At 36.2% G+C, this 17,440-nt stretch overlaps 1 protein-coding gene across 2 annotated transcripts in view; it reads left to right on the forward strand.

The window, feature by feature from the left end:
* Nucleotides 1–17,440, forward strand: part of GRB14 (growth factor receptor bound protein 14) — a 134,761-nt gene that overhangs the window by 88,451 nt on the left and 28,870 nt on the right. For both annotated transcript variants that reach the window (XM_003921924.4, XM_010329556.3), the window contains 3 exons: nucleotides 2,081–2,202; nucleotides 4,130–4,204; nucleotides 7,188–7,325. In XM_003921924.4, the coding sequence (XP_003921973.1) occupies nucleotides 2,081–2,202; nucleotides 4,130–4,204; nucleotides 7,188–7,325 (335 nt within the window). The remainder of the gene's footprint in view (nucleotides 1–2,080; nucleotides 2,203–4,129; nucleotides 4,205–7,187; nucleotides 7,326–17,440) is intronic.

The following is a 17,440-nucleotide window of genomic DNA, read 5'->3' on the forward strand; positions in this document are numbered from 1 at the left end:
ACCATTCCACTTTCTGTCTCTATGAATTTGACTATTCTAGATACCTGTATAAGTGGAATCATATAGCATTTGTTCTTTTGTGTTTGTCTTATTTCAGTTAGCAAATAGCTTCAAGGTTTGTCTATATTGTAGCATGTGTCAGAATTACATTCCTTTAAGCTGAATATTTCATTGTATGTACTGTATCGACTACATTTGTTATCTATGCATTGTTGATAGACATGGACATTAGGTTTTCACCTTTTGGTTTTTGCAAATTTCTGTTTGAGTCCCTCCTTTCACTTCTTTTGAGTAAACAGCCAGCAGTAGAATTGCTGGATCCTTTGGTAATTTTATGTGTAATAATTTAAAGAACGGACATACTGACTTTGGTTTTAGACACACTGTGTTTGAGGTGGTGGACAGTATAGCTGCTAGGACAGGAGCATGGGTGAAAACAATTATAGCCAGAAATTTCACTTCAGAAAACCTGAAAAATGGGATGGTTGAAGAGGTGAGAATGAATTAGTTTATAGGAGGAGAAAGAAAAGGGTTGAAGCTAGAACTGAGATGGAGGGAGAAAGAGCTGGTAGAGCCAGTCAATGGGATAGAAAAGGAGCAATCAGAGTTAGGAAGAGAACCCCAAGTGTTGATAGACACTTAGTTCAAACTCATCCATATTCATTGAGCACTCTTATGAGAACTTCCTTTCAGATGAATAAATGTCTATTTAAGAATGATATTACTTTCCAAGGGTATGGGTATTGTAGGTCACAAATCACTACTGAATGTCGAATTTCTGAGACACAAATGTTTTTCAAAAACATCCTAGAAACAGTAAAACAGCAGAGACTTTCCATATTCCTTATTTGGTTGTTCTCCATTTCTTGTTTTGCTTTAGGAATTTCCAGTTTCTTTTGTTTTCTCCGCCTTTTATTGAAGGATGGTATACATTAAGAAAAGTATACAAACCAAGTGTGCACAACTCAATGAACTATCAGATATCGCACATACCAGAGTAACCAACCCCCAGATCAAGAAACAGTATTGTCCTCACCTCGGTGATTCAGTTCATTCCCACCCTTAATGTCTCCAAGCCCTTTCTAGCACTGTAGATTAATTTTGCTGTTTTGAACTTTATGGAAGTCAAATCATGTAGTATGCCCTATTTATGTCTGGATCCTTTAATTAAATATTTTGTTCATTAAATACAATATTTACCTATACTGTTGTGGGTTGTCGTAGTGTATTTTCATTGTGTGCTTTTACACAATTTACTTATTCATTCCCATATCAGTGGGCATTAGGGTAGTTTCAAGTTTAGGGCTATTATGAATAATACTACTGTCAACAGTGTCACAGTTTCTTATCAAAATAGGAATTTTGCATATTATATTCACCTCTTTAAAACTGCCGTTGCTTACTTAAGTGCCTTTTCTGCCAAGTGCCTTCCCACCCTACTTAATTATCTTCTTTATTAATACAAAATATATTTTCTTTAGTATTACTTTTGAAAATATGAAGTACCCCAAAGAATTGGGCTTCTTAAAGAAAAAAATCTACTTGTATTAAAATTTTCTGTTTAAAGCAGTTTTTTCCATTTTTCTCAGCTATCCAGATTAGTCTGGACAGTCTTAAATGCACATATGAACCTGTCAAAATTCTTCTTCTTTTAATGAGGTGAATTGTTCAACCTTGAAACAAATATTTTAATTTTGGCACCATGGTGAGCTGGAGAAAAAAATAGCTCTCATATACTTAATGCAGATTTGTTATCAAACATATTATTTACACAGTAATAAAAGGAAATTGAGATAACAAAAAGTACATTATGATGTTTTATCCATTGTTTTCTTTTTAGACAACAGTCTGCTTTGGTATAAAGATGAATATTAGTAATTGAAGCTTGATGAGAAATTTTATCAATCTGGCTATATCATAATTAAGTTGAAATCTGCTATGTTTAATAGAGATGTGTAATATATTGTATATGTTCATATGTGTGTATGCATGTGTATATGTATATATATATATATATATATATATATATATGTCTGTTTATCTGTCAACATACTGATTGAAACATTTTAATGATTTACAGAAAGAACAATAGAAGATCATGAACTGGTGATTGAAGTGCTATCCAACTGGGGAATAGAAGAAGAAAACAAGCTATACTTTAGAAAAAATTATGCCAAATATGAGTTCTTTAAAAACCCAGTGGTAAGTGAAACCCCATTAATAATTATGGAAAATAAATGAATCAGTTAAATTTCATGCAAAGATGAGAGTCTCTCTATATAAAATACAGTCCTATTTGGTAGCTTGTAGAAGACTCTGGTCTTTTAAAATTATACCCACATTTCTTATGCTGATAATGATTAGTGAACATTATACATTGAAGTTCAGATACACAGGTATAAAACTTTTTAAAGCCATACTGGTAAAGTCTGAACTGAGATGAAGTTGATTATTTAATTTAAAAGTATTAGGAAACCCAGTATTGCCTTTTTTGAAAGGGAAACAATTATACATTTGATGTGGGAAATGAATTTTTATACATTTTTAAACACCTTAAGGACAAGTGTTAAGAAAAATATTATACCTTAACCCTTTCTACAGAATTTAGGAAATTTAAATAGACTTTCTAAAGTAAAAAGCTTATTGATGATTGTTGAGAGTATTGTAACGGAGCCAGAAATTAAGATTGACCTGAATCTTGCTGTGACAAATTATTTTGTTTCAGTGTAGTAATTTTTGAGCTAAGTAGAAATGAGATAAAGACCAGTGCGTTATCTAGTAAATACTACTTTTATTGTAGTTCTCTTTAAAAGAAAATAAATGTATGTCACATTCTAATGAAGACTAGGGATCTAGAAAAGTCAGAATAGCCTCTGGGCTCATTATTTTAAATTGTTTTTGTCTCTGCAGCTGCAGCATATTTTTACACTAAGTTTTGGATGATAATTAGATTGAAATGATTCTTTATGAAAAATATATGATACAAACCGTAATAGAATATTTTCAAACCCTGAAAGACTTCTCACGTTCTCTTTTATCTTAACCTATTAATAGAAACATAATGGGATGATCTTTGGCAAAGAAAATTAGTCATAATAAAAATTAAATAAATTAGAATATGAAGGGAAAGTGTTTTTGTGTTGTTGAGTCTTCATTAAAAACAAGAATTTAAAACAATATATTTAAAGAAATGTTCAGTGCTCATTTTTATTTTATTTTTTGTTTAAACAAGGCTGGACATTTGTTTTATAGACCTATTGCAGTGGTTCTTAACTGGTGGGGTGATATTGACAATGTCTGGAGAAATTTTTGGTTGTCAAAACTGGTGGTGAGGGGCAGGAGGGCTGCTAATGAACAGAAGATAGGAATGCTCTAATGCTCTCATCATCTATAATATGCAGGAGAGCCCCCCTCAATACGGAAGTATTACACCAAAATGTTAGTAGAACTGCTGTTGAAAAACCCTGTCCTAGAGGACCTATAATCTATTTTCCCAAACTTGTCTAATCACAAAATTTACCTAGAAGAGAGTGCTTATTAAAAACACAGACTCCAGGAACTGCCTGGACCTACCAAATCAGAAACTCCAGGAATGAGGCCTGGGAAATCCTATTTTAGCAAACTGCCTGAGGTAAATTTTATGATTAAAAAGTTTGGGAAAATGATAGGTAGAAAGAGCTGGACTTTTAGCTCCCCAGCCCAGTTTAAATCCTGACCTCCACAGTGTTGTGGGCTGTGACCTTGGGCATACCCTGAACTCTGTACTTCTATGAGCCTTTTCTTTGTAAAATGGGATCAATAGTCCTTTTGTACCTGGTAGGCAGGCCTCAGGAAGAAGATGTGGGAACAAGCATATTGTCAACTTCAGGGCAGTGTTTATTACTCTAGATACCTGAATCCACCCACATCAGCATTATCTGGGTGCATTTGCTAATCTCTGCACCCAACTCCAGACATTCTTATTACGGTACCTGTGAGTACAGTCTAAGGATGGGCCTTTTCAGAAGCACTTTGGGTGAATTTTAGACACACTAGTTTAAAGAACTTTTGCTTTTGATTACTATATTGATCATAACTGAATCTTTTCTTCAGGAGTTTTGTGATGATTTAACCTGTATCTTTTTGTCAGTATTTTTTTCCAGAGCATATGGTATCTTTTGCAACTGAAACCAATGGTGAAATATCCCCCACACAGATTTTGCAGGTAAAATATACATTCGTTAAAATATGTAAGTTATAGCACAATGAAGGAAAACTTTTAAGTCCTTTTCTATGCATGCCCAGATTTTGAAAATTTAAGCTCTGAATTATTATTACTATTTTTTTTTTTTTTTGCTGTAGGTAAAACTAGGAAAAAAAAAAAGCACTCAGGTAAAGAATGCCCTAAATCAATAAAGCTCTCTAACAATATTCTTCTTCCCAGGTTTAGCCAATTGTTAAAGGATTTTACATATTTAAAAATGTGTGTCTTAAAAGGAAATTTGCAATTTTGTTCTGTGATGTGTGTAAAGATTCTGCCGGTCTTTAGAAAAATCAAAATTCTTCATCAAATATAGATATTTTACCAATAGATATTTAGTACTAGCTTTCATAATAAATACTCTCAATCCTCTTTGTGATAAAATATTTAGAAAATAAATGAAAGGATATAAAAGATACAGAATGCAAATGTAAACATAGCATTTGTAATAGCTGTGATGGAAATCCTTGCATAGAATTGTGAAATATTCTTAACTGAATTAAGAATACCAGTTGTCTAATTAAAAATCTTCTTAATTTTGTATCTATCAGACTCATTTCTTCCACACAGGCAGTGGCTCGAAATTGTTATTTTCAAAGACATTGTTGCTACAATAAATGAATGATTTCAGTTATTTTCTTTAAATTTTTTATAGGTTTGTAGCTTTACATCAGAAGCTCTACACTTGTTTTTCACAAGTTAATGTTAAGCAACGTCTTTATAATGGTTACTGTTTGAGCTAAGCCCCATGCATCCCCAAACCCACTTAGTATTCCCTGATCTTTAATGAAGACAACTTTTATTATTTCCAATATTGCTTGACCTTAACAATATTAGGTTGGCATGTCTATCATGGATTTGTTTTCTGTGGGATTTTTAATAGGTTATATTTCGTTTTTGTGCTTCAGAATATTTTTGAAACATGATTAGTCTCCAGAGATTTTTCTAAAAGCTGCTTCTGTGCTGCTGGCTTTTCACAGAGACACCCCGTCAAAATGTTAGGTAAATGGCAGCAGCAACTGTGCCCCAGGACTTTCAGATCTCAGCCCTCTGAATGCCTCACCACTGTATTACAACACAGTGGTGGGATGGAGTTTTTATTCCACCTCCTTTTGCAAGTCTTCCTATAGCACAGTTCTATTGCTTTAATGTTAAATTATAAAAACAAGAAAAATCATAGGCTTTGGAATCAGATAGTCCTGCATGTGCCCCTGACCTCTTCTCTCCACTGAGGCAATGTTTCCACTTTTTAAAAGGTTTCTTCTTTTTCTAATGTGACCTCTATGACTCTCTTTTTAAAATTTAATTGGTTTGGTTTAATAACTTGGAAAGCACTCAAACTAAAAAACCTACTTGCCTGTTTTGCATGTCAATTAATTAATATCTGTGGCTCATTAAATTAAATTTCTCTTAGTAATTTACTTTAAAAAACATAAATATCTACTATCAGTATTTCCTTGAGTAGCCTTTTAAAATATGTTACATTATTTTAGTTAATAAATTCTCTTACTTTCAATTTTTTCCCATTTGTTTATTCAGAGGGATTTTTCTTTTCTTTCTTTCTTTCTTTCTTTTTTTTTTTTTTTTTTTTTTTTTTTTAATGAGACACTAATGCATTTCCACTGTCTTATTAAGGATGCTGAGCACAACCACTCAGTTGAGCTATTCCTTTTCATTCTCATTTTCTTGACTAACACATGCCCACTGTCTCAGTTAATTATTACCATGTAACAAACTATTCCAAGCCTTTATGGTTTAAAGTACCAATTTACATTTTGCCAACAATTTTGTGAGACAGGCATCTAGGAAGTGTTTAGCTGGGTGGGTAATCTCTGAGGCATATTGACTTAGTGCTAGGGACTGAGGGTCCCTTTCTAAGAGAGCTTTTGACTGCATGTCTTTTGATACTGCTTGGTAGTCTCTCTTTCTCCCTGTCCCCCCACTTTCTCTCTCTCTCTCTCTCTCTCTCTCTCTCTCTCTCTCTCTCTCTCTCTCACTCTGCCTGTCTCATGGTGTGTCATCCTGCAGGGCTTTTCCAGTTGCATTGGGTTTCTTACCTGTGATGGTCTCAGTGTAGTCACGTTTCTTATGTGACAGCTGGCTTCCAAAGGTCAAGTCACGAAAAGCACAGGCTAGTTAGGGACTATACCTAGAACTAGCAAAGGGTCACTTCCACCATATTCTATGGGTCAAAGCAATGACAGGCTTGCTTGCATTCAAGGGGGTGGAGAAAGACTCCATCATTTTGTGGCTCAGTGGCAAGATGACATTGCAAAAGAGCATGTGGGATGGAAGACATTGTTGTAGTCCTCTTTGGAAAACATGACCTGCCACATCCACCCACAAGTAAGAACTATAGATGACAAAGAAACGATAGTTTTGTTTGCTTTACTCTTCTCAAGGAGGTGAACTTGGCTCAACTTCCTGCTTCACAATAGAAGTCAGGATTGTGGTCTTACTTATACCATAATGAGGTTAACAAGCAAACCAGTAATCTCAGGAAAAACCATGGAGAAGGATGAAAAGCATATCAGGACTTAACTCTGTAGATGACTTCCAACTTTTTGAATGGACATTTAATTAGCTTATAATTTTGGAAGTTAGATAATTAAATACTAACAATTAGAATGTATATTTTGTGAATTCATTTTCATTTGAAGAGTCTCAGGTTTTTGAAAGACTCTGATTTATTTTCTGTTGTATGTATGTCTGTATACACACACACGGAGACAGAAAGAGAGGGAAAAAGAGAGAGAGACAGAAAGAGAGATACACCAAGGACTATCAAAGCACATGCAGTATACACACACAGTAATTACTGTAATGTTGTACGTTATGATCCTGTTTGATTTTTACATGTTTATGTTTGAAATCTTGACATGATTAGTATAAGGTGCCCATATCATTGATTCAATCATAATATGAAAATATATAAATTTTCTTTCAGATGTTTCTCAGTTCAAGCACCTATCCTGAAATTCATGGCTTCTTACATGCGAAAGAACAGGGAAAGAAGTCTTGGAAAAAAGTTTACTTTTTTCTAAGAAGATCTGGTTTATATTTTTCTACTAAAGGGACATCAAAGGTAAATTGAAGTATCCATGATGTGTTCTAAATGACATATTAGCTGTAAGTTAAAACATGCTTACTTTGTTTTATTTGTTACTTTATTACTTGATGTTAAAGGTTGGTGTTAATTTTTTTTTTTATTTAAAACATTTGCCCTGACCTATTTGAACACTGGCTACTCAGCTTTACTTCACACTGCTTTCAACATAATATCTTTGATAGAGTCTGGGTGCTCTTATTTCAGTACAACATGTATTACCACTTTTTCCTCACTCTGAGTTCACTCCTTGGCTTCAGAGTTTGAAGCCCAATATAGTATATACCTTTTCTCTTTTCCCTCAGATCATGCTGCTGATCTTATCTACTTCTGAACTTCTGTTGATCAACATCAACAGAACAGTTAATAATAAAATAGTTAATAAAAGGACTCATCTGAGTCATTTATTGCTCTTTTATTATTGATTGATGGATTTATTCGAATAGTTTTTTAAGGAATAGGTTGTATTTGGTTACATGAATAAGTTCTTTAGTGGTGACTTCTGAGAGTTTGGTGCACCCATCACCTGAGCAGAGTACACTGTACTCATCGTGTAGTCTTTTATCCTTCACCCCCCTACCATCCTTTCCCAGAGTCCCCAAAGTCCATTGTATCATTCTTACTCCTTTGCATTCTCATAGCTTAGCTCTCACTTATGGGTGAGAACATAGGATTTTTTGGTTTTCCATTCCTGAGTTACTTCACTTAGAATAATGGTCTCCAGTTCCTTCTGGCAATGCCATTATTTCATTCATTTTTATGGCTGAGTACTATTTCATGGTATCTATCTATCACAATTTCTTTATTCACTCGACTGATGGACATTTGGGCTGGTTCCGTATTTTTGCAGTTGTGAATTGTGCTGCTATAAACATGCTTGTCCAAATATCTCTTTCATATAATGACCCTCTGGGAAGATACCCAGTAGTGGGATTGCTGGATCGAAAGGTAGTTCTACTTTAGTTCTTTAAGGAATCTCCACGCTGTTTTCCATAGGGGTTGTACTAGTTTACGTTCCCACCAACAGCATAAAAGTATTCTCTTTCACCACATCCACACCAACATCTATTATTGTTTGATTTTTTTGTTAGGGCCATTCTTGTAGGAGTAAGGTAGCATCACACCGTGATTTTGATTTGCATTCCTTTGATCATTAGTGATGTTGAGTACTTTTTTCATATGCCTGTTAGCCATTTGTATAGCTTCTTTTGAGAATTGTCTATTTATGTCCTTAGCCTACTTTTTGATTGGATTGTTTGTTTTATTCTTGCTAATTTGTTTTGAGTTCATTGTAGATTCTGGATATTAGTCTTTTGGCACATGTAAATATTGCAAATATTTTCTACTAATCTGTGGGTCATCTGTTTACTCTGCTGATTGTTTCTTTTGCTGTGCAGAAGCTTTTTAGTTTACGTAAGTTCCATCTATTTATCTTTGTTTTTGTTCCATTTGTTTTTGGGTTCTTAGTCCAGAAGTCTCTGCCTAAGGCAATATCTAGAAGGGATTTTTTGGGATGTTATCTTAGAGTCTTTTGTGGTTTCAGATCTTAGATTTAAGCCTTTGATCTATCTTGAGTTAATTTTTGTATAACATCAGAGAGAAGAATCCAGTTTCATTCTTCTACATGTGGCTTCTCAATTACCCCAGCACCATTTGTTGACCAGGATGTCCTTTTTTCCATTTTTTTTTTTTTTTTTTTTTTTTTGGTTTGCTCTGTCAAAGACCAGTTGGCTGTAAGTATCTGGCTTTATTTCTGTGTTATCTATTCAGTTACATTTGCCTATGTGCCTATTTTTATACCAATACCTTGGTTTTTTGGTGACTATGGCCTTATACTACAGTTTGAAGTCAGTGATGCCTCCAGGTTTGTTCTGTTTGCCTAGTCTTGCTTTGACTATGCAGGCTCTTTTTTGGTTCCGTATAAATTTTAGTATTGTTTTTTATAGTTCTGAGAAGAATGATGATGGTATTTTGATGAGAATTGCATTTATAGTTTATGTGCATAAAGGTGTTCATAGTAACCTTGAATGATATTTTGTATTTCTCTGGTATTGGTTGTAATATTTTCTGTTTCATTTTTAATTGAGCTTATTTGGATCCTCTTGCTTCTTTTATTGGTTAATCTTGATTAATGGTCAATCAATTTTATTTATCTTTACAAAGAACCAGCTTTTTGTTTCATTTATCTTTTGTATTGTTTTATTTGTTTCAATTTCATTTAATTCTTCTCTGATTTTTTTTATTTCTTTTCTCCTGTTAAGTTTGGGTTTGGTTTGTTCTTGTTTCTCTAGTTCCTTGAGGTGTGACCTTAGATTGCTTATTTGTGCTATTTTAGACTTTTTGATGTAGGCCTTTAAGGCTATGAACTTTCCTTTTAGCATTACCTTTGCTGTATCCCAGATGTATTGATAGGTTGTGTCACTATTATTGTTCAGTTCAAGTAATTTTTAAAAATTTACATCTTTATTTTGTTGTTGACCTAATATTTACATGTATTTGCATGATTTTGAGGTTTCCTTTTGGAGTTGATTTTCAGTTTTATTACACTGTGTTCTGAGAGGGTACTTGAAATAATTTCAGTTTTTAAAAAATTTATTGAAACTTGTTTTGTGGCCTGTCATATGGTCTTATCTTGGAGAATGTTCCATGTACTGATAAATAGAATGTTTATTATGCAGTTGTTGGGTAGAATGTTCTGTAAATATCTGTTAAGTCAGTTTGTTTTAAGATATGGTTTAAATCCATATGTTTCTTTGTTGACCTTCTGTCTTAATGAGCTGTCTAGTGCTGTTAATGGAGTATTAAAATCCCCACTAGTATTATGTTGCTGTCTATCTCATTTCTTTATGTCTAGTAGAATTGTTTTACAAATTTGGAAGCTCCAGGATTAGGTGCATGTATATGTAGGATTGTGATATTTTCCTACTGGACAATTCCCTTTATCATCATGTAATGTCCCTCTTTTGTCTTTTTTAACTGCTGTTGCTTTAAAGTCTGTTTTGTCTGATGTAAAAATAGCTATTCCTGCTCTCTTTTGGTGTCCATTTGCATTGAATGTTTTTTCCACCTCTTTACCTTAAGTTTATGTGAGTCCTTACATGTTACATGTTACAGGAGTCTCTTGAAGACAACAGATACTTGTTTGGTGAATTCTTATTTATTCTTCCATTCTTTATCTTTTAAGTGGAACATTTAGGCCATTTACAGTCAATGTTAGTATTGAGATGTGAGGTACTGAGGTACTATTCTATTCATTGTGCTATTTGTTGCCTGAATACCTTGTTTCTTTTTTCGTTGTGTTTTTGTTTTATAGGTCCTGTGAGCTGTGAGCTGTGATATTTATTCTTTTTTTTTTTTTTTTTTTAATGGTGGTATGGTTTGGTCGTGTCCTCACCCAAATCTCGTCTTAAATTGCAGTGTCATAATTCCCACGTGCTGTGTGTGAAACCTAATGGGAGATAATTGAATCATGGGGGCAGGTCGTTCTCATGCTATTCTTGCGATATTGTATGAGTCTCACAAGATCTGATGGTTTTATAAAGGGGAATTTCCCTGCACAAGTTCTCTTGTCTACTGCCATGTGAGACATGCCTTTCACCTTCTGCTGTGATTGTGAGTCCTCCCCAGCTATTAGGAACTGTGAGTCCATTAAACATTTTTTCTTCTGTAAGTTGCCCAGTCCTAGGTGTCTTAATCAGCAGCATGAAAACAGACAATACAGATGGAGTCTTGCTCTCTCCCCCAGGCTGGAGTGCAGGGGGACCATCTTGGCTCATGCAACTTCCGCCTCCCAGGTTCAAGTGATTCTTCTATCTATCTCAGTCTCCTGAGTAGCTGAGATTACAGGCAAGCACCACCATGCCAGGCTAATTTATGTATACTTAGTAGAGTCAGTGTTTCACCATGTTAGCCAGGTTGATATTGAAATCCTGCCCTCAAGTGATCCACCCACATCAGCTTCCCAAAATGCTAAGATTTATTCTTTAAAGAGGTTCTATTTTGGTCTATTTTGAGGATTTGCTTCAAGATTTATAGCTCCTTTTAGCAGCTCTTGTAGTGCTGGCTTGTTAGTAATGAATTTTTTCAGCATGTGTTTGTCTGAAAAAGGCTACATCTTTCCTTCATTTATGAAGCATAACTTCACTGGATACAAAATTTTTGGCTGATAATTATTTTGCTAAAGGAAACTAAAGATAGGGCCCCAATCCCTTCCAGCCTATAGTGTTTCTGCTGGGAAATCTGCTGTTAATCTGGTAGGTTTTCTTTTATAGGTTACCTGATGCTTTTACCACATAGCTCTTAAGATTTTTTCCTTTGACTTGACTTTGAATAACCTGGTGACTATTTACCTAGGTGATGATAGTTTTGCAATGAATTTCTCAGGTGTTCTTTGAGTTTCTTGTATTTGGATGTCTAGATCTCTAGCAAGGCCAGGGAAATTTTCTTTGATTATTCCCTCAAATATATTTTCCATACTTTTAGATTTCTTTTTTTTTTTCCCTTGGGAACACCAGTTCTTAGGTTTGGTCATGTAATGTAATCTCAAACTTCTTGGAGGCTTTGTTAATCTCTTAAATTCTTTTTTCTTTGTTGAATTAAGTTGAAAGAGTTGACTTTGAGCCCTGAAATTCTTTCTCGATTTGTTTGATTCTATTCTTGAGACTTCAGAGCATTTTGCATTTCTCTAAGTGTGTTCCTGATTTTCAGACGTTGTGATTGTTTTTTATTCATGCTATTTCACTGAAGATTTTTCCCTTCATATATTGTATCATGTTTTTCCCTTCTTCCCTTCTTTCTCTCTCTCTCTCTCTCTCTCTCTCTCTCTCTCTTTCTTTCTTAATAAGTTGGACTTCACCTTTCTCTATGCCTTCTTGGTGAGATTAATAATCAATCTTCTAAATTCTCTTTCTCTCAGATTTCTTCTTGGTTTAGATACATTTCTGGTGAGCTATTGTGATCGTTTGGGGGTATAAGATAACCTTGTTTTCTCATATTACCAGCATTGTTTTTCTGGTTCCTTCTCATTTGTGTATACTATGTCAGAAGGAAGATTTGGGGCTAAAGGGCTGCTGTTCAGATTCCTTTGTCCCACGAGGTGCTATCTTAATGTGGTGCTCTCCCTCTTCCCCTAGGGATGTGGCTTCCTGAGAGCCAAACTGCAGTGATTATTTCTGTTTTGGATTTAGCCACCCAGTGGAGCTACTATGCCCTGGGCTGGTACTAAAGAGTGTCTTCAGAGAGTCCTGTGATATGAGCCATCTTAAGGTCTCTCAGTCATGAATACCAGCACCTGCTCCAGTGAAAGTGGCAGGGGAGTGAAGTGGACTCTGTGAGGGTCCTTAGTTGTAGTTTTGTGTATTTGCTAGTTTTGTGTTGGTTGGCTTCCAGCCAGGAGTTGGCGCTGTCAAGAGCACATCAACTGCAGTAGTACAGGGAGGATCAGGTGGTGGATTGGGGCCCTTGAACTCCCAAAAGATTATGTCCTTTGTCTTTGCATACCAGTGCAGGTAGACAAAGACTATCAGGTGGGGCAGGGTTAGGCATGTCTGAGCTTAGACTCTCCTTGGGCAGAACTTGCTGTGGCCACTGTGGGGGATGGAAATGTAGTTCTCAGGCCAATGGAGTTATGTTCCCAGGGGGATTATGACTGCCTCTGCTGCGTCATGCAGGTCACCAAGATAGTGGTGGAAAGCTAGCAGTTACAGGCCTCACCCAGCTCCCATGTAGCCCTAAAGTTCATTCTTGCTCCCACCATGCCTGACCATCAGTACTGATCATCATTTCCAGGCAGCAGGTGAACAGGGCTAAGATCTTGTCCCAGGCTACCAGCCTCCCAGTTGAGAAAGCAAGCAGGGCTTTCAGGTTTTGCACCCCCATGCCTGCTGCAGCTTCTGTACTATGTCTGCCCTCCTGATTCACCCCCATCCCCAGGTTCTGTCTAGGAAACTCTGAGTTGGTTGAAATTGTTACAAAGTTCAGCTGGAAGGTTCCTTCTCTCTGTGGTCTTTTCTAAGTTCCTCTGGCAATTCTCTCCAAGGACCCCTGTGAGACAGTCAGAAAAGGCTTCCCTGGGGACCAAGAGTGCCCACAGGTCTTTCCTGCTGCTTTTTCTACCCCTGTATTTCACTCAACTCTAAATTTGCCTCTGCTCTAGGTAACGTCAAATCCTTCTCCTGTGATCTGGACCTTCAGCCTCCCCAGTGAGAGTGTGTGTTCAAGGGTGGACAATCCCCCTTTCACGCTTTGGGTACTCACAATTTTTTGGCTGTCTTCTAGGGGCCCTGAAGCAGCAGTCCACTTCCTTCAGAGGGTCTGTGGATTATCTCAGCTTTCTGTATATGTTCCTGCAAAAGTTCACGATGTGAATCTCCTCACGTTGTTCTGCCCGTCAGAGTGGGAGCTGCAAGTCAATCCCATCTCCTATTCCTTTACTGGTCTTTAGTTATTTTGTATGGTGTTATTTTGTCTCCTTATCTACATCATAAATTACTAGAGGAAGTTATGATGTTGTCATCAGGGATGAATAGATTTATCTACGTGCTTATATATTTACCTATGTAACAGTTACATAGATATATATGTGCAGAAGTCTATATGCATGTACATTATCACTTAAAACATGCATGTGTATTCTGCTGCCTGGTTTCTGTGTCTAATCTGTGTCCATTATGTTATATAGTCTTTGGCATGTAAGTGTTGACATTTTATGCAATGCATTGATGTCTTTCACGTAAAAACTCTTTTGAGACTTTTTATGGGAGGTTATTGTGATTCTATTTTCGTGCATCTATAGTTGTCGATGACAGCACCATTGCTTCTTTATGGGTTAAACTGTCATTGCTCTCTAGCAATTTTTCAAACATTCTTATAAACATTGGTGTCTAGTAATTTTCCTGCCGTATTTCTAGGTGTGTTGAAATATAGTCTGCTAAATCTTGCTTCTCAGCATGCACATTCAATCTGCAAACTCATCTTTTTTTCATACTGGAAATGTACATCCACTACTTCTTTTTCATTCTTGTTATTTGATCTTTTAAATTTTTGCTAGGATTTTCTGTCTTGGCTAGTTAAGACTTCAGATGTCCCATGGCTTGATTAATTCAGTCTCTGTCTTTGTATTCACATGGTCTTCTCCTTTTTTCTCTGTGTGTCTCTTATAACACTTGTCATTGGATTTTGAGCTCACCTGGATAATCTAGAATAATCTCATCTCAAGATCCTTAACTTAATTATATCTTCAGTGACCATTTTTCTGAATTAAGGTTACATTTACAATTTCCTGATATTAAGGCATGGGCATATCTTTTGGGGGAATACTATTCAACCCACTAGAGAAAGCCATTGAAAAGTTTGAACAAGGGAGTGAAATGACCAAAAGAGTATCTTGAGATTAGTTTTGTCACAGAGAGTTTAAAAGATCAAGGAGAGAGAGACTGAAAAACAGAAAAAGCGATCGAAGGGAAAAGGCAAAGGAAGCAGAGAGGGAGGAGTGGGAGGGAAAGAGAGAGAGAAGTAGAGAGAGACAGAAAGAGAATTGGTTATAGGCACAGATGCTAACTAGATGATCATTTCATTAATCCAGGTGAAAGTGATGGAGTCTAACCTAGAACAAGCAGTGGAGGGGAGAATAAAGGAATGGCCACAGGCTAAATGGCAAAAGGCCAGATTTGGGTGGCTGATTTGATATCAAAGAAGAGGAAGCAGTTAAAATGTTCTTAAAGATAGAAGAGTAAGAAATAAAAAAATAAAAATAGGAATAGAATAATTGCTAGAAGGTAATTCTCTTAGAAGACAAATAGTGATCTTAGCTCAGGATATGTTTTGTTGAGGATGAAGCATCTAAATGACTTCTTGGTTGCCTTGGCTCAACAATCCTGCCTCAGCTTCACAAAGTGACGGGATTATAGCTGTGAGCATCCATGCCTGGTTCATCTTTTAGTCTTTCTGCTTATGATAAGTTTACATACCACATCACAGTGTTATAACCTTCTGTATTTTAAGTGTACTTACTAGGACTAGTGAGTGTTGTGTCTTCAGATGATTTCTTATTGCTTATTAACATCCTTTTCTTTCTGATTGAAGTATTCCCTTTAGCATTTCTCATAGGACAGGCCTGGTGTTCATGAAATCCCTTAGTTTTTGCTTGTCTTGGAATATCTTCATTTTTCCTTCATGTTTGAAACATATTTCCTCTGGATATACCATTCTACAGTATAAGTGTTTTTCTTCAGCACTTTAAATATGTTATGCCACTCTGTTTTGGTCTATAAAGTTTCCGCTGCAAAGTCTGTCATGTATAGTGGAACTCCACTGTATATTACTGTTTTTTTCCCTCTTGCTGTTTTAGATCCTTTTTAAAATCCTTGTCCTTTGGAAGTTTGATGATTAAATGTCTTGAGGTGTCCTCTTTGGTTTAAATCTACTTGATGTTTATAACCTTTTTGTTCTTGGATATTGGTAACTCTCTCTAGGTTTGGGATGTTCTCTGTTATTGTCCCTTTGGATCAATCTGCAAACTCATTTCATACTAGAAATGTGTATCCATTATTTATTTGACTACTTCTTTTTCATTCTTGTTATTTGATCATTTAAATTTTTGTTAGGATTTTCTGCCTTGGTTAGTTATGACTTTAGATGTCCCATGGCTTGATTAATTCCAGTCTCTGCCTTTGTGTTCACATGGTCTTCTCCCTTTCTCTCTGTGTGTCTCTTATAATAACACTTGTCATTGGATTTTGGGCCCACCTGGATAGTATCTCTTTTTTGAAGATAATAGCTCTTAGATTTTCCCTTATAAGGCTATTTTCTAGATCTTGTAGGCATGCTTCATTGTTTTTCATTCTTTTTTTTTTGTCTCCCCTTGACTGCATATGTTTCCTTTTTCTTTCTTTTCTTTCTTTCTTTCTTTCTTTCTTTCTTTCTTTCTTTCTTTCTTTCTTTCTTTCTTTCTTTCTTTCTTTTTTGAGGCAGAATCTCACCCTGTTGCCCAGGCTGGAGTGCAATGGTGCAATCTTGGCTCACTGCAACCTCTACCTCCTGGGTTCAAGCAACTCTCCTGCCTCAACCTCCCAAGTAGCTGGGATTACAGTCACACACCACCACGACAGTCTAATTTTTTTTATTTTTAATAGAGATGGGATTTCACCATGTTCTTGAACTCCTGACCTTGTGATCCACACACCTCGGCCTCCCAAAGTGCTGGAATTACAGGCGTGAACCACCGTGCCTGGCCTTGACTGTGTATTTTCAAATAGCCTGTCTTTAAGCTCACTATTTCTTCAGCTTGATCAATTCTGTTAAGTGACTCCGATGCATTCTTCAATATGTCAGTTGCATTTTTCAACTCCAGAATTTTTGCTTGATCCATTTTAATATTTCAGTCTTATTTTTAAATTTATCTGATAGCATTGTGAATTCCTTCATTGTGTTATCTTGAATTTCTTTGAGTTTCCTCAAAACAACTATTTGGAATTCTCTGTCTGCAAGATCACACGTCTCTGGATTGGTTTTTCCTGGATTGTTTCCTGGTGCCTTACTTAGTCTTTTGGTGAGGTCATGTTTTCTTGAATGGTCCTGATGCTTATGGTTGGTAGCTGGTGTCTGGGCATTAGATATTTATTATAGTCTCCTCAGTCTGGGACTGTTTGTACTTTCTTGGGCTGTCTTTTCAGGTATTCAGAAAGTCTTGAGTGTTGTGATCTAAGCCATATATGTATTGGGAGGCAGCTCAAGTGTACTAATTGTGGTTCTTACAGATCTGTGGAGGTACCACTTTGGCAATTTTGGATAAGATCCAGAAGAATTCCCTGGATTACATGGCTGAGACACTTGTTCTCTTCCTTTACTCTCTCCCAAACAAATGGAGTCTCTCTTTGTGCTGAGGTGCCTGGAGCTAGGGTTGAGATAACACAAGCACCCCTGTGGCCACCACCCACTGGGACTGCATTAGTTCAGACCCAAAGCCAGAACAGCACTGGGTCTCACCTAAGGCCTGTTGTAACCACCACCTAGTTACCATCTATGTTTGCTCAAGGCCTTGGGTCTCTACAGTCAACATGTATGAATCCTACCAGGCTTGTGTCCTTTCTTCAGGG

The sequence above is a fragment of the Saimiri boliviensis genome, chromosome 5 (assembly GCF_048565385.1).
Source record: "Saimiri boliviensis isolate mSaiBol1 chromosome 5, mSaiBol1.pri, whole genome shotgun sequence".
In the NCBI taxonomy this organism is placed as follows: Eukaryota; Metazoa; Chordata; class Mammalia; order Primates; family Cebidae; genus Saimiri; species Saimiri boliviensis.